Raw genomic sequence first — 20,966 nt, 5'->3', positions numbered from 1 at the left:
AGTCAACCATTATAAAAGTACTGACTGTATTTTATAGTCGCAGGTAGGACTCCCTGGTGTAAAAGGTTAAGGTGTTGAGTTACAGGTACCCAGAGACTTTAGACTGGTATGTCACTCATGGCTTCCCTTTCTGGTTATCCTCACTTCAAAGGCCAGAACTATTTATGTTTTACTTCCTTTAGTCATAGGCAAACACAATGCCATTATTTTTTACTGCCTGACCCTTGAATGTTCAGGCTCTGGGCTGTACATATTCACCCACTTTCCTGACAATCTTGGGATGTTTCTGCTTTAAAAGCCACTGAATTTCTTTTTCTTTTTCTTTTTTTTAAAGTTTATTTATTTAGTTATTTAGTTACTTTTAAGTAATTTCTATACCCAACATGTGGTTTAAACTCACTGAGTTCAACAGTCTCATGATCCACTAACTGAGCTAGCCAGGTACCCCAAAGCCTCTGAATTTCTTTAAAATCATGCCCTTTTATCTATCTGTGTGTGACTACTGTCTGCATTTCATTTCTCATTGTCTTTGAGAGACAGATTTTAGTATAAACACATCCACAGATGAAATATGTTTTATCTACTCCAGCCCTAGTCAGAATGAAAGTCAGAAATCTGGGGGTAATAGAGTAAATAAGAAAAATAAATAAGAAAAATATATAAATAAATAAGAAAAAATAAGGAGTTTTATTAAACATGCCTCATTCCAGTGAAAGACCCGAGGCATTGATTCATAAATTGATAAAATGTATAATTGCCAAAATACAAAATGTCATTAGTTAGCAGACATGTGGGATGTAATCAACCCTCACTACTTATCAAAGAAATGTAGCATTTTTTTTGGTCTTGATCTCAGGGTCATGAGTTCAAGCCCCGAGTTGGGCTCCATGCTGCACATGGAACTTACTTTAACAAAAAAAAAAAAAAAAGGAGAGAGAGAGATGAAAGGAAGAAAAAAATGTAGCATTTTTTTAAAAGCAAAGGAAACAAAAATCCTTAAAAAAAAAAAACTACCACAATTTAAAACATGGTACCTTGAAAGTATTAAATTCAGAAAATAAAAATACTCAAAAGAGTAACATCTAGTCTTCCAAAGGCACCGGTTGCCATATTGTACATCACTTGTATGAGTAATATGCCACAGCCATTGGGAGAAGCATTTTGGTAGCATATGAGGAAATCACAAAACGTGTTTTTGACTCTGACACAGTAATTCTGCCCCAGTGTCCATCAGAGGTACTGTAAAAACAGAAAATGCACAGGGCTGTCACTTACAGTGATATTTATAAGGCAAAATTGTAATGTTCTTCACCGTAGGAATAGTAAATAAATTATGGAAATCATACTGTCTTGAATATTATGCAAATATTTAATGATTGTCCAAAGATGAGTAATGGTAAAGTTGTTCAATATGTAATGTTGTTTTTGTGAAGGTTGTATATGCAACATCCCTGTGAATGGCATCTTCCACGCACCTGTGTGAATCAGAAATCGGGGAGTCTTCCCTGACATGCCTCTGTCCCCTACAGCCCTCCAAAGTCACGTCATCACTTGAGGGTAAACTTCACCTGCTGAATCCTTCCGACTTTTCTTTTGCTTCCGCACCACACTCCCTGGTCTAAGCAAACACCTCTCTGTCCCGGACCCTCCAAGTCTCCTGACTCTACTCCTCTTGGAATCTTGTCTCTACCTATAGCCTAGGATCTTTTTGATTGTTGAGGCATACTTGATATATAGCACTGTATTTGCTTCAGGTGTGCACATAATTATTCAATATTTGTATACACTGCAAACCGATCACCGTAGTAAGTCTAATTACCATCTGTCACCACGCATAGCTACAAATGTTTTTTCTCGTGATGAGAAGTTTTAAGACCTACTCTCTTAGCAACTTTTAAACCTGCCTTGCGGTATTATTTTTTTTTTAATATTTTTATTTATTTATTTGAGAGAGAGAGATCACAAGTAGGCAGAGAGGCAGGTGGAAGCAGGCTTCCTGCTGAGCAGAGAGCCCAATGTGGGGCTCCATTCCAGGACCCTGAGATCATGACCTGAGCCGAAGGCAGAGGCTTACCCCACTGAGTCACCCAGGTGCCCCTGCATTGCGGTATTATTAACTATAGTCACAATGTGTATATTACGTCCCAGGACTTTCTGCTTTTATAACTAGAAGTTTGAACTTTTTGACCCTCTTCATCCATTTCTCCCACCTGCCATCTCCCATCTCTGGCAACCATTGGTTTGTTCTCTGTGCCCAGGAGCTTGATTTGTTGTTGTTTAAATTCCACATATAAGTGAGATCTGACAGTATCTGTTTTTCTCTGACTTATTTCACTGAGGAGAAGGCCCTCAGGTTCTATTCAGTTTGTTGCAAACAGCTAGATTCCATTCTTTTTATGAGTGAATGGTATTCCATTATGTGTGTATTTGTGTGTATGATTGGATTTGTATTGTACTGTGTATGTCCATTATACATATTTGAATTTTTTAAAGATTTTATTTATTTACTGGAGAGATGGAGAGAGACCACAAGCAGGCAGAGAGGCAGGCAGAGGGAGAGGGAGAAGCAGGCTCTCTGCTGAGCAGGGAGCCTGATGTGGGGCTTGATCCCAGGACCCTGTGATCATGACCTGAGCTGAAGGCAGCCACTTAACTGACTGAGCCACCCAGGCACCCCACATTATACATATTTAATATTGTATTTTATATATATAGAATTAAAATTTGATTTGATATTGTACTTTGTTTTTCCACACAATTACCATTCCTGAGGTGCATATACTTTTTGATTTAGCGTTTTCATTTTGTTTGGGTAAATACCCAGGAGTGGAATTACTTCATCATGTAGTATTTCTATTTTTAACTTTTCGAGGCACCTCCATACTGTGTTCCAGACTGGGCTGCACCAGCTTGCGTTCCGCCATCGGTGCATAAGGGCTCCCTTTCCTCCGCATCCCCACCAACACTTGTTAGTGCTTGTCTCTTTGGTAGCAGCCAATCTGCCTGGTGCGAAGGGATAGCTCATTGTGGTTTTGATTTGCATTTCCCGTACGATTAGTAATGTTGAGCATCTTTTCACGTGCCTGCTGGCCATATCTGTATTCTTCTTTGGAAAAATGTCTGCTCAGCTCCTCTGTCCATTTTTTAAAATCAGATCGTTTGCTCTTTTGGCTACTGAACTGTAGGAGTTCTTTCTCTGTTTTGGTAATTTAACCCCATATCAGATCGATGATTTGCAAACACTTTCCCCCCCTCAGTAGGTTGCCTTTTCATGTTGCTGATGATTTCCTTTGCTGTGCAGAAGGGTTTTAGTCCAGGATGAGCTTTTGGAAATGCAAACTCGATGTGGCAGGTCACTGCCAAGACAACAAGGTATTCTCAGTGTTGCCGGACTCAGTGCCAGACTGCTCCCCTCAAATGCTTGCGACGTGATCTAGCAGCTGCCTCCCTCTCGGCTCTCCCCGAGGTTAGTCGGGCCAGGCCAGCCTCCTTTCAGCTCCTTGCTTCTCTCCTTGGCTGCTCTATGGCTGGTCGTCTTCTGTCTGGAAAGCGCGGTCTCTCTATCCCAGAACCACCCACCTGCTACCCCTCCATCTTTCAACCTTCAGGCCACGTGTCAACGTCTCAAGAAAATCTTTGCTGCTGCCTCAGGTGCTGTCCAACCACCTGTTTACTTTATTTACCCCCACAGGGTGTAAATTCTGTGAGGGCAAGGACTTGACTTCTTCCCTGCTCTATACGCAGAGTTCAGACCTGTGTTGAGTGAGTTAATCATACTCGCCACTCTTGGTTACTTTACATCTATATTGTGATGGGGCCTGGATCTGTCCCACTTACAAGATGGTGAGTCCCACAGGACAGGAGCCTCGTCTCCTCTGTTCATCGTTGTTTCCCTGCATGGCCCCTAGGAGGCCTTCTACAATTGTATAGTGAATAAGTTTTATCACGACCATGTGAAAAATCACCACCAAATCATTAACAGGGATTGTGTTAGGACTGTGAAAACATCACTGATTTTTTTCCCCTCTATCTACAAGAAAAATTGTAATGGGAAAAAAAAACCCAACAATACAAAAATTCACAAACAAAAAGAAAAAAATAGGATCATATATTATACATACTGAATCAACATAATTAAAAGGCTAGAAATAGAAATGATACCTATAATTATTCTGCCTTAAGAGATCAGGTGTCCTGATTTCCCCCCCAATGTGTGCAGCATTGTACATAGCTTCGGATAGATAAAATCTGCATTTTGTTTTTCCTGCTTCATGCTATGGGACATTCCCAGGAGCCTGCATTGCCTGCATATTATTTTTAGAAACTAATTAGTGTACAGGTAGGAGGGCTGTTTCACCAAGATATACTTCCTGAAGTAGAATTCAGACCGCAGGAGTATTCCCATAGGGCTATGGATCTCTGACTTCATTGGCTGGAAGTGGAGGAAGAAACAGGCTATCACGGATGGATGTGAGCCCAAGCCTGGAATGAGCACTTGAGGTCAAATGGAGTGAAGTGTGATGGTTTTCAAGCCGAGTCAATGTTTCATTGAGCCTCTAGTAAAACTGAATAAATACATTTATGTTGTTTGGAGAATTCCTAAGTCAGGTGGCTTGACTGTGCTCTGAGATGAGGTGGATACGTTGACAAGTGGTAGCGGGGGCGGCTGAGTGTCAGTCTTGAACAATCGTGAGGTTGTGGGGGACTTTGAGAACGTGGAAGGGGAAACAAATGTGGGACATTAATAAATGAGGCGTTGACAAGTTGTCAACTGTACTGATTAGAAACAGTTAGTTGGGGGGCGCCTGGGTGGCTCAGTGGGTTAAGCCGCTGCCTTCGGCTCAGGTCATGATCTCAGGGTCCTGGGATCGAGACCCACATCGGGCTCTCTGCTTAGCAGGGAGCCTGCTTCCTCCTCTCTCTCTCTCTCTCTGCCTGCCTCTCTGCCTACTTGTGATCTCTCTCTGTCAAATAAATAAAATCTTTTAAAAATAAATAAATAAATAAATAAATAAACAGTTAGTTGGGGGCACCTGGGCGGCTCAGTGGGTTAAGCCTCTGCCTTCAGCTCAGGTCATGATCTCAGAGTCCTGGGATCGAGCCCCACATCAGGCTCTCTGCTCAGTGGGGAGCCTGCTTCCCCTGCCCTTGCCTGCCTGCCTACCTGTGATCTCTCTCTCTGTGTCAAATAAATAAATAAAATCTTAAAAAAAAAAAAAAAAAAAGAAGAAAGAAACAGTTCCATGTGGTCCCTTGGTTAGTCAGTCAGGGAAGTGGCAGTAGAGACAGGCGTGGCGGGTGTCAGAGGGACAGCAGTGACAGATGGAGGCACCCAAGCGGATGTTGTGGGCTGGACCTGACAAGTGCTGCCTAATGCATTTCAAAATGCAAGTCTGGGCAGGATGGCCTCTGGCTTCCTTCGTGATTATTTTGTAAAATGACAGTATCATAGCCCCAAGCAGGAGCCTGAGTTGCAACCATCTTGGTTCATTACCTTTAACCCCAAATTTGCCACTCTGCAGCTGTCCTGCTCACCATCTTCGTAGTCCTACACACTCCCCAACACTGGCACTTCCCAGAGGACCCTGGATAAAGGATAAATGCTGCAGCATCACATGAAATCCTCCCCCAGACAGCAGAACCCCCCAAGCTTGGACCCCATGATCAAGCCCAGAGCTGTGCCAACCTGACCACTTGAAGAGATTTACATCATTACTTCACAGACTCGCCTAGAAAGTTGGCCCCGTCCAGCGCTCGCTCTTCCCCTCTCTCTCTCTGGATTAAGCGCCTCTCATTTCCGAACAGTTTTAGGGATTTCTGAAATAGGGCAAAATGCTCTGCCTTAAAATAAAAGGACCAGTGATTAAATCATAACCAGTGATTTAATGAAGGACTCAGCAACCTTTTCTTTCTTTTTTAAGATTTTATTTATTTATTTCACACACAGACAGAGATCACAAGTAGGCAGAGAGGCAGGCAGAGAGAGAGAGGGAAGCTGCCCCCCGCCCAAGCAGAGAGCCTGATGCGGGACTCGATCCCAGGACCCTGAGACCATGACCTGAGCCGAAGGCAGAGACTTAACCCACTGAGCCACCCAGGTGCCCCATCAGTAACCTTTTCATTTGAAAGAGGATGAAGTTTGATGAAAGAGCAGGGGAAAGGACACAGAAGGAAAGAGAAGATGTCAGGCTGGGTGTTGGGAAGGTGTGGGGCAGACAGGTTTGTGCTCTGGGTGGCCTTTCCTATCCATCTCAAGTCACACTGGCCTTGACTTATAAACATTAGCTGGGTGCTCATTCTTGGGCTTTTTTGTGTGTTTAAAGAATTTGTTTTTGTGTTTGTTTGGTTTTTTTTAAAGATTTTATTTATTTATTTGACAGAGAGAGATCACAAGTAGATGGAGAGAGAGGCAGGCAGAGAGAGAGAGGGGGAAGCAGGCTCCCTGCTGAGCAGAGAGCCCGATATGGGACTTGATCCCAGGACCCTGAGATCATGACCTGAGCCGAAGGCAGCGGCTTAACCCACTGAGCCACCCAGGCGCCCTTGTTTTTGTGTTTTAAGAATTTCTTTATCTAAAATCATTATATGCAACCATTTCTTCTTTGAACGCAAACACTTATCTTTGACCACCGTATGGGCAAGCAAGGGCCCTATCTATTATGTTCAATGTTGAATCCCCATGGTCCACACTGGGTGTGGGGACATGGACATTGCTCAAGAAACAATGAATGAATGAATGAATGAATGAGTAATCAGAACTAGAATATACTGGTTTCTCCATGTCATTAAATCATCAATCATTCAACTGTATTATTAGGTTGGGTTCGCATAATGCTCAACCTAGGTTGTCATGACCAGCCTGGTTATTTTAACAACTGGCAAAAACTTTTAGATTGTCATTGTATTTGGAAAAGCAGCTAAAATACATACATGGTGGTGAAAAGGGAATTCTGACTAGAGCCAGATCCCTCCCAAGACTTAGAGTTTATTCAGCTCTCCCACAAGGTCAAGTTTAGCCTCCTGTCCCATGAATGTGCACTTGATATCAAGAAATTTAAAGGATGCGTTGACATTTTTGTTTTATTTCAGCAAACTCCAGAAGACAAAGAGGGATATCAGATGGCTTCAAGGAGTGACTGGCGAATGGTTTGAGGAAATTCAAAGAAAAAAGTTCTGCAATGAAACAGATGTTAGCCAAATGTTAAAACAACCACTTACATACAGACTCAGGAAGGGGAGGGCAGAAAATGGTGAGAAAAAAATTTAAATCTAGATTTTTTTTTTTTCTCTTACAGCACAGCGTTCTAGGTAATCAGTCAGTGGGTTTCCAATGGAACCAAACCATATTTAGGACTGTTTTTAAATCATAAGGTACAAAAGTTGTTTAATCTAACATATAATAAACAGCGCGAGCTGAAAATGTGCTACAATGTCTTGGGAGGGTTTAGAATCAGGCAAGATAGCGTAGTGGTTAAGAACACAGACATCAATAATAAAAAAGAAGACTTGGATTCAAATCTCCATTCTGTCTATATTCTCTGTTCTATCAGAATCCATGTACAGTTCATGTTACTTACTCTCGGTAAGCCTCAGTTTTCTCATCTTTAAATGGGTATGATAATACGGCTCATAGGTGGTTTTATACGGAGAAGGCACCGAGCTGGAACACAGCAGACACTTAAGTGAAAGGGGTAATGGTGCAAAAGAAGGAGGAAATGGAAGGGGGAGAAAAAGTGGGAGAGGGGCTTATGGGAGGAAGTAGTGGAACCCCCCCACCCTTCTGATACTTTGGTAACTTAAAATCTGTAGGTAATTGCTTCTTTGAACGCCCCAGCCATGTGACCACACTCACCTCACTCATCTTCCCCATCACTTTTTTAAAAAAATCTGTAAATGAGGATAATAAAACCCACTTTCACAATTCCTCAATATAATTTCATCAGTTATAAAGTACAAAAACAGTATAGAGTATCTTCCTACTGATATAGTCATATTGACTACTTCTGCTGGTGTGTTGCTAACATTAGTAACATCAAGAAACACGTAACAATATTTCTAAAGTTATTCTGACAATATTTTACAACTCCCATAATAAACAAATCCATCTAAAAATACTCATAGCTCAGACTTTGAAATTTACCCCGTATTTTACCCCGACCATGGAGACTTTCCCTTACCTTGAATTCCTCTAATACTTATAAATCCAGCATGTCCAAATATATTGCAGTATTGTAGACTTTGTATATGTTGATGTTGCCTTAGAATTTTTAATGCTCATATATATGTGTTATCTATACATATATTAGACGTGTTTATATTACAAGCAGACACACATTTAAACCATATGTGTAGCAAATACACAGAGGTAGGTTTCTGATGGGAATAAGGAACACTCTAAGTGGCTTATTTTCCTTTTCCTTTACTTTCTTCGGAGTAAAAAGCTGCGTAGTGTCTATCACTGTGGTTTTAAAGCACTAAGATAAAAATGTCTGCAGGACAGGGAGGACAGGGTAGCTAGAAGCACCCCGAAAGCTGAACGAGGACCCTGATACCTTACGTTAGGCTTTGGATGGGTTTGGGCATCTGGTATGTGGGGAGGGACGTTCCACAGAACTGTGGTTCACAGTGCGTATTGAAAGACTCCCTACTCTTTGTAAGGATTTTCTCTACTCAGCAGAGCCATCAGAGGCAGGGGGCTCCCCTGACATCCTGGGGTCTTCATGTGTGGGTGCCTGCTGCATTCTCCTTCTGCGTTAAGCGGTGGGAAGCAAGAACGAAGTCTTAGTTCTCTGAGATGTATTTACCTGGAAACACGGGGTGATGCCAGATTTCTACAATTTCTCTAGATTCTATGAAATTACAAACATCAAGATCTAAAAATACAGCTCATCAAAGAAACCCAACATCCATTTCTTCTCGGCTGAGTTTCCGGTCGTCGTTTGCGTCCCTGTTCTCGTTCAGAAAATCCAGAAAGGAGACTATAAAGCTTCAGTCTCTGGGACAGAAAGGGTGAGTTAAACTCGGGTCTTGTGGCAGCTCTGACGTTAGAGGCCGGTAGCCTGTTTTGTGTTCAGAGTGTTTAATGTTTGTTCTCAGGGTTTAAATGCAGATAGTCACAATTGAAACAGGACTGAGCTCGCAGAGGGACAAAGTCCTTCTGAAACCATGAAACTTGACTCTTTTGAAAGCCAGCTTCTAACCAACTGCACAGATCCCAGGTCGTACACTCGGTGAATGATGGATTAAGTGTTGGGAAATGCTCATTGATTTTCTCCACTGTTTCAAGAGCCTGGTCTATGCCCTGGTCAGGAAGATATCTCTATTTTATTTTATTTTTCTTAAAGGCGTTATTAGATTGGCTGTCAAAATTATTTAAACAGTCTACCTCAGAAATTGTTCTGATGCTTGTTCTGGGGAAAAAAAAAAAAAGAAAACTGCCTTTTCAGATCTATCAGGAGTGATGATTATGGTTCATAGATTAGGAAGAGATCTTTAAGTCAGAACTCCTTTTTCCTTGGGAATATGTGTGTCTGTGGTCACAGGGAAAGATGGGGTAGAAAGACGAAATGAAAGTAAGATGAGCACGAGAGTCGAGAAAACTTGCATTTTAAAATCGAGGGGATAAAGATATTGCCGTGACTAACCGGATTCAGGACGGCTGTTGTGCTGGGGGGAACCCAGAATTTAAACTTAAGGCAAAGGAAGGGAAGCTGTTTGGAACAGGCGTCGTTCCAGAGAGTTCCCAGCATAGAACGGTGTAAATCAGTTCATCTCGACTCACCGGCTGTTGGGTTGTTTTGTGAAAAACAAGCGAGGCTTTGCTTACATGCGATTGAGCTGACTGCTGAATATTTTCAGTGTGTCTTCCTGGTTGAAAAGCTTCCCACCCTCTTAAGGTGTTGGCTTCACACGTGACGTGTGCCGTCAAACCATTCAGTGTTGCCGCACCAGACAGGAGCTGCCGGAGGTCACTCCTGCTGGAAACAGTAAGTGGCACGCGGCTCGGGGGCGGTGGGGGATGAGGCTCCCGAACCTGGAGAACAGAATTCTGTCCTCCCCTCCCGGGTGGACGGAAGGCGTTTTGCTCCCCACGTTTACCTGAACCCGCTCTCGTCTTTGCTGAAATAATGAGGAGCTGAACAGAATGTAGATTTATGGGACTGTCCCTACCCGAATCACTTCCAAGGAGTACTCCGCGAATAGGTGAGTTGCTTTTCTTCCTAAAAATGTTTGAAACAGCAGTAATCCTCTCATTTGGGGATTTAGAGTCAAGGGGTGTTTCCTGCGGAGGGAATATGTGTTTTAAGGACAAAAGGAATATCCCCGATGTGTGGTGTAGCTGGGACTTGCGATAGGAGTTTGTGTTGTCGGTGATTTTCTTTAAGGCAGAGTTTTATACAGCTAACAATCTGACATCAGTAAACCGGGAAAAGTTGAAGAACCTGTTCACTCTGTGGACAAGTTATTTCCAAGCTCATATTGCAAGTCACGGCAAAAGTGGGTTAAAGAAGACGGCAAATCTAGAATCTTCCATGGGGGGTATCATGTTTTCTGGGTACAGACCAAGGTGAAAAAAAAAATTGCAACTTCGCAAAATTCTGTTTAGTAACCATCCTTCTTGTGTGCCAGCATGACTTGCAACTTTCTTTTAACCACACAAACTGAAACATAAAAATCAGAATGCAGACATGAAGCAGGTTTTATCCTTTAAGTATAGATGGGTATATTAAGCAGTTTTCAGAATTTGTCTTCTCTGAATCCATTTTACTTTCAAAATGGAAATGGAAATAAATATTTATTCATTGTGCTGGTGCAGAATATCATGAAGACACTGTTTTTTTGCTCCTAAGAAGTTTCAGTAGATAAATTGCAAAAATATGTCCTTTTAATTTTTTTTTAATTTATTGTTCTCGAGATTGTATTTATTTATTTATTTATCCATTTGAGAGAGGGAGAGAGCACAGGTAGGCAGAGCGGCAGGCAGATGGAGAGAGAGAAGCAGGCTCCCCGCTGAGCAGGGAGCCCAACACCGGGCTCGATCCCAGGATCCCAGGATCATGACCTGAGCCAAAGGCAGACACTTAACCCAGCTGCCCCTGTCCTTTTGATTCTTAAACACGTGTGTGACCTAAATATTCGGATATAAATCCTGAATGTGTGTGTGTGTGGCTGGGGGTGGTTTTAGGGAGTGTTTACTGTGGCAGGAATATACATTGTGTGTTGTGCATTTCCAGGGACACTTGACTCTTAAGTAGAGCCTACTTTTCTTTGGCAGTTCTGACTTTTGAAATACAAAGTCCACCTTCCAAATAAATGATTCAGGATCTCCTCCTCGCCTTGAGCGGCAGCAGGAAGCAGCCAGCTGCACGGGCCAGCCCTAGGAAAGCAGAGTTATTGCGTGCCAGGTAGCCATCAGGTTCCTACTTGCCGAAGCCATCTCGGTTCCACTTTGTCACACTCTGTGCTCTGCAGAACAAGTCAGAGCCACGCAGTTGAGAGTATCTTTTTGCAAATCACAGGGAGAGAACCCACCCCTCCAGGCAAAATACAGCCTCCTGCTCAACCCTGAAAGACTCAAGTATCATAGAAATATCTTTTCATCTTTTAAGCTGTGGTTTAACCAAAAAATGACATTGGATCGTGGAGAACACTCCCTGGAAGAAAAGGGATTTGGTCATTTCATCAGATATTTACTTTAGAAAGGCCCAGTCAGTAAAAGCATATGATATACTGAAGCTTTGATTTCCTATAAGAAGTGGGTAAAAAGCTGTGGGAACACGGTGACTGAATGAATTAACAAAAAGGCAAAAAGTTTGCCATTTGTTTCACATAAGGATGAGTTTCTCCTCCTCTTCCTTTCTATGCACTTCCCGAATTATGCCATTATTTTTTATTCAGTATTTCATTTCTTTATTTGTTGGAGAGAGAGGGAGAGAGCAGGGGAGGAGCAGAAGGGGAAAGAATCCCAAGCAGACTCGCTGAGCCGAGCACAGAGCCTGACTTGGGTCTGAATCCCAAGACCCAGAGATCATGACGGGGGGAGGAGCAGAGCACTGCGTGTGGTTGGGAACAGGTGCCCCACGAACTCTAGGACGTGGCAGAATATCATGGGTTCAGGTATTTCTTATGGCAGTTTTCTGGCAAATGACAGTATCTCGAGGAAGGGGCACGCTGCGGAATTCATAGGGGGTACCCTCCGGCCTCGCTGGGGCCTGAGTGACTGCAAGTCGTCCACTGGTGATTATGGTGTCCTCTGGTGAGTGCTAGGGAGGGTGCTGGTACTCTTGCCATGGGAACACAGGGCGAAGCGCTGAGCTCAGACTGGAGGACCGGAAGCCTTCCTGGAGGAGGAGAGCCTGTTGCCAAAGGACACAGAGGACTGAGCCCAGTCATTAAGAGTTGGGAGGTTCCACTAGGCAGAAAAACTGACACAGCCAAGGTGTGGAGACTGGAAAAAGCAAGAACACATCTAGGTCACCGAGGTTCAGGGACCCAGTATAAGGTGAGACCAGTAAGAGGTGGAATGGGAGAGGTTGGCAGAGGCCATGACACAGGGACCAGCGGCGCTAAGGACATGCAGCGCTAAGAAGCTTGGGTATGATCCCGTAGACAATGGGAAGACCTTAATCACTTTTACTTTAATACCATTTTTCCTTACTTTCTATGTATTTTATATATATGTATTTGTTTTATATATGTGTATATTTTGTGTGTATTTCTCTTATATGTGTGTGTGTATGTATACTTGCGTGTATTTATATCTGATATACTGGGTAAACTCACCCACAACCCACTGCCCTAGACAAGCACTAAAATATTTTGGTGTATTCAGTGCAGGTGTGCAGGTATACATGTCTATTTTATCCATTGCTAGTTTTATCTTTTTTCTTTTTTAAAGTAGTCTCCGTGCCCAGCATGGAACCCAGTGCAGGGCTTGAACTCACAACCCTGAGATCAAGACCCGAGCTGAGATCAAGAGTCGGACGCTCAGCTGACTGAGCCACCCAGGTGGCCCTCCTTGTTAGTTTGTAAGCAGAAGAATGACTGATCAGATCTTCATTTTACAAACATTATTTTAGTGTGGTGCTTCTCGACCAGGGACAGTTTTGTCCCCCAAAAGATATTTCTGGTTTTCACAATGAAGGGTGGGAACTCTGGGCATTCAGTGGGTAGGGGGTCAGCGATGTTGCTGAGTACCCCGTGTTGCTACGACCACCACCCCCAAAGAAATGCCCGTAGGGCCGAGGCTGGGAGATTGATCTGGCTACAGCACAAGGAACAGACTCGAGGGGGCAAAACCGGAGTCAGAGAGACCAGGTAAGGGGCTGCTGAGATGATGGACGAGGTAGCAGGCAGGGAGGAGGGCAAACGGTGGGCAGATTCGCGCACGACTTAGAATGTAGCATCGGGAGAACCTGCTGACGGGATGCGATGGGTGAAGAAGATGGGGGAATGCAGGTGAACTCTTTCCCCCGACTTAGGAAACTGAGCAGGTGCTGGTGCCGAAAGATCGTTGGAGCAGACGTGGTGAGGATGAAAAGGAACACATTTGCTTATTTATTCAAGAAGGGTACTCAAGCAACACGGTGCGTGGTGCCGTGGAGGGAAGCATGCAGCCCTTGCTATCTCGGGCTTCAGTCCAGTGGGGATGACAGAAAGGAAAGAGAGGAACGTAGAATGCTGGTGCTCCGGTGGGGAAGTTCCTCGTGCTCTGGGAGCACGACGTATGAGGGAGTGTCTGGTACATTACGTCTCGAGCCCGAGAGGTCTTCCAGGGAAGATGACATCAGTCATGGTTTTTCAAGAAGAGGAGAGTTGCCCAGGCACACACGTGGTAGAAAGAGGTTTCAGATACATTCCGTGCGGATGCTCAGAGCTGTGCCAAGTGCCTGTGGCAGAGGGATGTACAAATGCAGAGTGTATGGGGACTAGGTTGTACAGAGCCTTGCCGGTGCAGGGTAGAGCTTGAATCATAAAATGTTACACCCAGAAGTAGCGAGATTCACTTTACACTGATCGCTCTGGCTATAGAGTAGGGAGCGGATTGGGACAAAACTTGGAGGGAGAGGGACAGGCAGGGAACTAGTGCCAACAGGAGGGCAGCAGATGGTTCATGCCATAACTGGGGTATACTTGGGGGGGTGGAGAGGTATGGGTGGTTTCTGGTTGTGAATCTACAAGATCGTTGACTGGATAGGAAAGAGTAGACGTAGAAGAAGGACACAGAGTCCATTTGGGACACGGAGGGTCTGCATGGCCCGTGGTCATCCAGACGGAGCTCCTCAGTGGCCCGTGCTCGGAGCGTGCCGCATCACTGCGTGGGGGAAGTCACCTGGGATTCTGGTTGGTTTGTTTTTTTTAATATTTTTTTAATTTATTTGATAGAGAGAGAGATGACAAGTAGGCAGAGAGGCAGGCAGAGAGAGAAGAGGAAGCAGTTTCCCTGCTGAGCAGAGAGCCCGATGCGGGGCTCAATCCCAGGACCCTGGGATCATGACCTGAGCCGAAGGCAGAGGCTTTAACCCACTGAGCCACCCAGGTGCCCCCTGCTTTTTAAAAGAATATTCTTGAGCTACATACACTCTCAAGTACTGAGTGAGAATTTCTGAATGGCTTCTGCAAAGCTGGAGAGACGAGAGAGTATTTTATGGAAGTGAAATAAATTCGGTAAGTCAAGCTTACAGGTACCTAGAGATGAGCGGAGTGTTGGGGGATACGGCGTGAAGGGTGTGGGGGGTGGGTCCGGGAGGCTCACCAGACAAAAGAAGAGCCTTGCATCAATTAAGATTTTGGGTAATACTTTGTAAGACGGTAAGCAGGGGACCAATGGGACTGCACGTGCATTTTAGGCAGATCCCTGTTGGTGGTAGGAAAGATGGACAGGAGTCGGGAGAGAAATTATAGAAGTTTTGTAGGTGGAGTGAGTGACCTTCAGGATGTGGCCTCAGCAGGGCTTGAGAGCGAATGCAGAAGATGCGGTAGCTTTGTGTCCCTTGCGATCACTGGTCCAGAGGACTCCTACCAGCAGAGTCCCCTCACACCACTGCTGCTTTCATTCACTCTGCAAGCAAAAGCCGTTCACATTAGAAACAGAAATTCACTTTTAGGAGGGCCCGAGAGTGTTTGCAGAGACTCGGGGCCCCCAAGCCACCTGAGTCCTCTGCCCATAAATCCACAAGGGCACACTCGGCCTTGCACACCGTCAGGGGACACACATCCCCCACGGAGCACAGCACTCCCTTGCACTCGGTGGCACTCTCTCATGCTCCTGCCACCCTCTAAGTCACATCCTCTGCCCTCCTGCCAGTCCCGGGAACGGATCCCTACCCCAGCTGCCCACGCTCCAAATCAGCTTCGGTACCTGGGGAGCCGCGTGGGCACACCATGAGGGCTACAGCCCCCGGGGCTCTGGAAAGACTCTTCCCAATCTGGCATGTTCTCTTGGCTCCGGCAAAATTGAGTTTCTTGCCAGTTCCCGAGCTCCCTGGCTCTTGCCCATCTCCAGGTTTTTGCCCGTGCTGCTCCCCACCTTTCACACCAGTTCACCCGCCACCGTCCCACCTTCCCCTTGTCCCTTTCCCTGCTCACCCCCCACAAGTGCTCACCGTGGCCTCTGCATGTTCAGGGCATTTAACTCAACATGTCCTTATTGTCCGCATCACCTCTTTGCTTATATTTTGACTTTTTATGTATCTAATCGTTCCTACTGCAAAAGCTCTCAGGGAACAGGGTCCCTATCTCAGTCCTGTTGGTTTCCTCCGTAACACTCAGAACAGTGGTGGCAGAAAGGCAGCCTGTAGGCTCAGTAAGGCTGTGGGGAAAAGAAGAATAAAAATAAGAGCAGTATTCAGTATTCAAGTTCTAGATATTTTTCTTTTAGAGCTGGTGTTTCAGAGTAATGTGGAACATAGTCCATGATATTAATTTCCATTTCTGTTCAAAATTCGAGCTAAACCGTCAGCTATAGCTGAATATCTTCAACATCTAAAGCTGTATGGCTTCCCAGGTTTTATGCCCAACTCTGGGGAACCATGGAGCAGCTAGGAGTTCCAATAAAGGAAAACCGTATCTTGCCACTTTCAGCTGATCTGACCCAAAGTCCTGGTTCGTTGTTTTAATGCTCGATTCCCTTTGCTGTTTTCTTAGGGACGGTGAGGACCTCATTTTCTACAGAGCAGTGAGTCATCCCCGTCTATTAAATCTTGAGCTGTCATTCAGGCAGAGTGCCCCCTGGCATAGGATTATGGATCTAAAAGATCAAAATCTATCTCAATTTGGGACCCATGTCTTGTAAATTTTTCACCTTCTACTGAAACTGGGAGAAGCAGCATAAACAGTAAAAGCGTGATTGTTCTCCAAGATGGTTTCCTAGTGAATAAGGCATCTTTATAAAACTAAACACCAGAAGCCATCTTTGAAGGGTTTGCTTTTTTTTAATTAAAGATTTTTATTTATTGATCTGACAGAGAGCGAGAGAGATCACAAGTAGGCAGAGAGGCAGGCAGAGAGAGAGGAAGGGAAGCAGGCTCCCTGCTGAGCAGAGACCCCCCCGATGAGGGGCTCGATCCCAGGACCCTGGGATAATAAGCTGAGCTGAAGGCAGAGGCTTTAACCACTGAGCCACCCAGGCACCCCAAGAGTGATGTCTTTAATTGACATAATGTGTATTGATGCACAGTAAGCCTGCAACCCATGAATACTCTTTTTGTTATTCTGTCTTGATGCTGCACTCACATCCAAATCCACCATTATGTAATCTCCTCTTGGCTACCTAAGTGATGAAGATGGGAAGCGTCGATCCTAAACAGTCCTAAGAAAAGCTCTCTGAGGTTTTTTCCAACAGTGCACAAACCAAGAAATGTCTTCCTACAGGATGTTAGAAATACCTCTAATATATTCTCGGGTTATTAAGCTATAACAGCAGATGTGTTGTTGATTTTCCTCCTGGTAAAAGTTGGGCACTTCTTCAAAGAAATTATTTCACACTCTTTCCACAGATGCGACAACCACCCGGGACCTCCTGCGTCTGTGAGGCGAGTCCTTACGGTGAGTAACTGGAAAGTTAAGGTTATGCCAAGGAATTCAGCATTAGTGCAATCTGTGGTTGGCTGCCTACCCAAATAGGCTTCTCCTTGGCTCAGCTTTAAATTTACTTCAGAAGCTTAGATTTGCCCTAGAGAATTCAAAGTTTCCCAACTGTTGTAGGTCTCCAGTTGGCTCTTCCGGGAGGGAGGGAGGCCGTTGTGTGTCCCCTCACACCGTTGTGGCATCTCTGATTTGGGACCACGGTCACTCCCGTACAGTACAGCCTTCGAGCACTGGGCAGTGGAAGAGGCTGGAGGTGTCCAGGGGCACTCTTGCAAGCCAGTGTGGGTCTGGGCTTGACCTTTTCTCGACAGGATCATCATTTGTGTTCAGAGTGGAAGCCAGTGATCTGTGGGATACATTTGGCTGGGACAAGTTCACCAGGAGGGACTGACCCCACCGTTTAGACTGAAGTATCTCTGTGTTCACAGGCCTACAAGATCAAGCAGCTAGACATTTGCTGTGTCTTGCTTCATGGTCTTAACTTTTGATCTTCACCTGCCTGTGTCTTTTGTGTGACTCATGTTTCGGAGATGAAAAGAATGTCGGAAAGGACCTAAGAGTGCAGGAGAGTCTTAGTACTCCTACCAGTCTCTCTCTTTTTGCAGAAAGCATGGTAGAATTCATGGTGAGGAGTACATATAAACAGAGGTTCTTTATTCCAGAAACAAAAGAAGGCCCCCTTTCCTCTTCAGAGGCTTGCCACTTCCTTCCGAATAACACCGAGTGCTGTCTCCTTAAGTGTGAGCCCCAGTCATGACCCCAGCACCAAGAACACTTCACACTCTCTTGGAGAACCTGCTATCACCTGGCACTTGGCAGAGATCATTCCACTTAATCCCTAGGGGCTATCTACAAAGTATGCTATTATTATCCCCATTTTAAAGATGAAGAAACTGAGGTTTAGAGAATCTGAAGGTCATGTTCAAGGTCGCTGGTAAATGGTAGAGTCCAGAATAGAAAATCTGAGTTTCTGTAACTCCACAGCCGGAAGTCAGTAATGCCTACAGCTCTGTCAACCCCAAAGCCCTGTTTGCTTCTGAGCCCTGCTGGCCTGCTAGGGGCAGGGGCTCCTGTCTTGGAGCAACGGGCTGGAGAGTCGTGCGTCCGGCCCTGCTCCAGGATGCTCCCATACTCTCGCTTTTCCTTGAAGAAGGACTTGGAGCTCACCTTCCCCTACCAGGAGGGAGCTATGGGGTCTGAAGTATATGAGGAACACAGAAAGAAGTGCAAATGCCTAGAAGTTATAAAACAGTAGAGCTAATTAGGAATCCTCAGGATTTGAAAACCCAGTCTCAGGACTCATAGATGAACTTTTGTTGGCACTCTTGAGTGCTGCTCAGATCTAATCGTTTCCCTGCTCGGAAATGCGTCCCTCTGCAAGGGAGAGCTGGGAAAACAAATGAAACTCAAGACAGTCATTGTTGACTCTGGCTAATGGCTTTTATAAAAATTCAGAGAGAAAACAAAGGTTTTGTAGGACATGTAGATTTCCATTATTTATTCATGGAAATCTTATCCCTTGGCTTACAAACAGCTGAAGGTTAGCCGTTGATGCTGAGGGGTTCTTGCCAAGATCTGAGGTAATGAACTTCTCATCGCTTGGTTGGCAGCCTAGCAGGAAGTTGGTTACAAAGGGGACCGGGCATTTTATAGGAGATGGTGCTACACTGTTAGACGACCTTCCGCTCAAAGAGAAAACAGCTGCCATGTAGCAAAGGGTTTCAGAAAACAGCATTTGGGGAGCTAGAGAGAACGTTAGAGATTTGTAGCTCAGCATTCCTCCCGACCTCAGGACTTCTGCCTTTTTGGGCTGAGGAATCCCACGCTGTGTGGGCCGCCCTGGGTATCACTGGCTGTTCAGCAGCAACCCTCGCCTCCACCTACTAGATGCCAATAGTTCTCCTCCACTCGGCCATGAGAGACAAAAATATCTCCAGAAATTGCTAGTGTTCCCTGAAGCGCACGTTGCCCCAGGGAGTGTGGCCGCCTCCTTCGAGTGAGGCAGCCCAGGTCCAAGTAGTCACCATTTCTGAGAGTAGAGAGAAAACACACGGCCTTGGCCACTTGATCCCTCCAGCACTCTGAACAGATTGTGGCTGGACCTCAAGTGAGGTGACATGCAAGGTCTGTACCCCCAGACGCACATCTCCAGTGTACTTACGACGCTGGGCCAGTGTGAGCTCTCCGAGGCCAGGACTGTGTCTTCCTCCTGCCTCACCGCAGGGCCTGGCACCACCGGAACACTCGGAAATGGAAAGAAGGAATGAATGAGTGCTTTCCAGCTTCAGGTGCACTGGTGGACTTGACCTTTGCAGGAGAGCAGACGGAGAACAAATTCAGCAACACCTTGAAAAATTAATTTGTTGACTTTGCCAGGGTGTGTGATAACATCAGTGAGCTCAGGCTTCAACTCCGACAGCTGCCCTACAGGTCTGGCCACCCTGGGAAGTTCTCAAATGGGCTAAGGTTACTCTGTGACAAGGTTTGTTTGTGTCAGACTTGCGGACGGGAGCGGTAGAGGGAGCCGGGGCGAGTAACAGGCCTCATTTGGCTCAGCCTATTTTAGGTGCCATGTTTGAGACCAGAACTGAGATCTTAAGAGCCAGTGTTCCAACACTCTGGCTTCTCATTCTTTGGTACGCTTTTCCAGTTCATTCGACGGGAGGCCTCGGGAGGAGTCCTCTGGGAATTGCTCTGAAACCATGGAAAAATAGGAACGGCCAACAAGTAACCTCACTAAGTGCCAGACACCAGGCTGAAGTATTTCCAGCAATTAACTCACTTATTGCTTTTTGCTGCTCTTATCATTACTATTGTGTCTTCATTTTACCAAGAAAGAAACAAAGGCACCAAGAGTTTACCTTGTCCAAAGTTATACCCCCAGTAAGGAGCAGAACTAGGAGTTCTCCGGTGGAGAACTCATGTGTTTGACCATTATGCTTTCTTGTCTCAGAGATGCTTTTCCAAGTCCTAATACTGTAAAATCTTGTATGTCTTGATTTACAGAAGGATCTTTACTAGAAATCTCATATATGTAATTTTCTCCCTCGGTATAGAGCATCAGTCAGTCGATAGCTACGTGGGCTTAGAGGGGCTGGAACGCTTAAAGCAAGGTTTTCATCCAAAAGGTCTGCCATCTGATTGAGGTCATGTGCATGAGTAGAATACCGGTAAAAAGTAACATAATGGAAAGAACAGGGTTGGGGTTCAGATCGCATCAGTGAGAGCAGCCAAGGCCACCATTTATTATTCCTATGACCTAAGGAAGGCACTTACCCAGACTCTGTTTTCCATCTGCAGAATGGGAATGATAATCCCTACTTAATTCTTTAACTTGTTCTAAGTATCGTAGGGGAGAGGATATTTTGAAAGTAGGTTGAAATTGGAATCCATGAGTGATTTTGTTCAAAGATAAGCTGGTTGGCATCAAGGGACTGGACAAAACGTGATAGAGACGCTCAGCAGCGGACAAAGGGACGGTGGCAAGATGGTGTTGACGTGCGGCTCAGTAAATCTTTGTGAGTCTCTTACCTGCTGATTCCGTGCTGGATGCTGGGCAGATACTAGGCTTTCGTAGTTATTTTAGAAGTGGGTCTGCTTGCAGGGTCCCGATCTATATGTCTTCAGATCTTTGGTTTCCTGGATCGGGGTGGGGTCTGGCAGGAAGGAGAGGGGTCCGGTGGTAAAGTGCCGGGGGAGGAATGTCAGCAACTTCAACAGGATATCGCAGGTATAATAACAGGCACCGTAATAGGTACAAAAACACTATTTAACTGATTCTTTTCGGGGAGAAGGGCTCACAGTGACGGTGATCCACAAGCTGGATTCTGAGGGATGCGTTGCTGTTTTCCAGGAGAAGAAGAGAGCAAAGATCAGGA

The 20,966-nt window shown here is 45.1% G+C and overlaps 1 protein-coding gene and 1 long non-coding RNA gene across 10 annotated transcripts in view; one reads left to right on the top strand and one right to left on the bottom strand.

Moving 5' to 3' along the window:
- Positions 1 to 20,966, top strand: part of EXPH5 (exophilin 5) — a 67,367-nt gene that overhangs the window by 32,636 nt on the left and 13,765 nt on the right. For 4 of the 9 annotated variants that reach the window (XM_032357811.1, XM_032357810.1, XM_032357812.1 and 1 more), the window contains exons 2-4: positions 7,090 to 7,250; positions 8,847 to 9,009; positions 16,998 to 17,046. In XM_032357811.1, the coding sequence (XP_032213702.1) occupies positions 7,090 to 7,250; positions 8,847 to 9,009; positions 16,998 to 17,046 (373 nt within the window). The other 5 variants (XM_032357813.1, XM_032357816.1, XM_032357817.1 and 2 more) reach the window with 5 other exon arrangements.
- LOC116598656 lies at positions 14,663 to 19,395 on the bottom strand. The gene is made up of 3 exons (XR_004289129.1): positions 19,250 to 19,395; positions 15,606 to 15,811; positions 14,663 to 15,061 (listed from the first exon to the last, which is right to left on the bottom strand). It is a non-coding gene; the product is annotated as an uncharacterized LOC116598656 (long non-coding RNA).

This window comes from Mustela erminea, chromosome 9, assembly GCF_009829155.1.
Source record: "Mustela erminea isolate mMusErm1 chromosome 9, mMusErm1.Pri, whole genome shotgun sequence".
NCBI lineage: Eukaryota > Metazoa > Chordata > Mammalia > Carnivora > Mustelidae > Mustela > Mustela erminea.
Note: the sequence above shows the minus strand (reverse complement) of the source record. Positions and strands in the feature narration are given on the sequence as shown.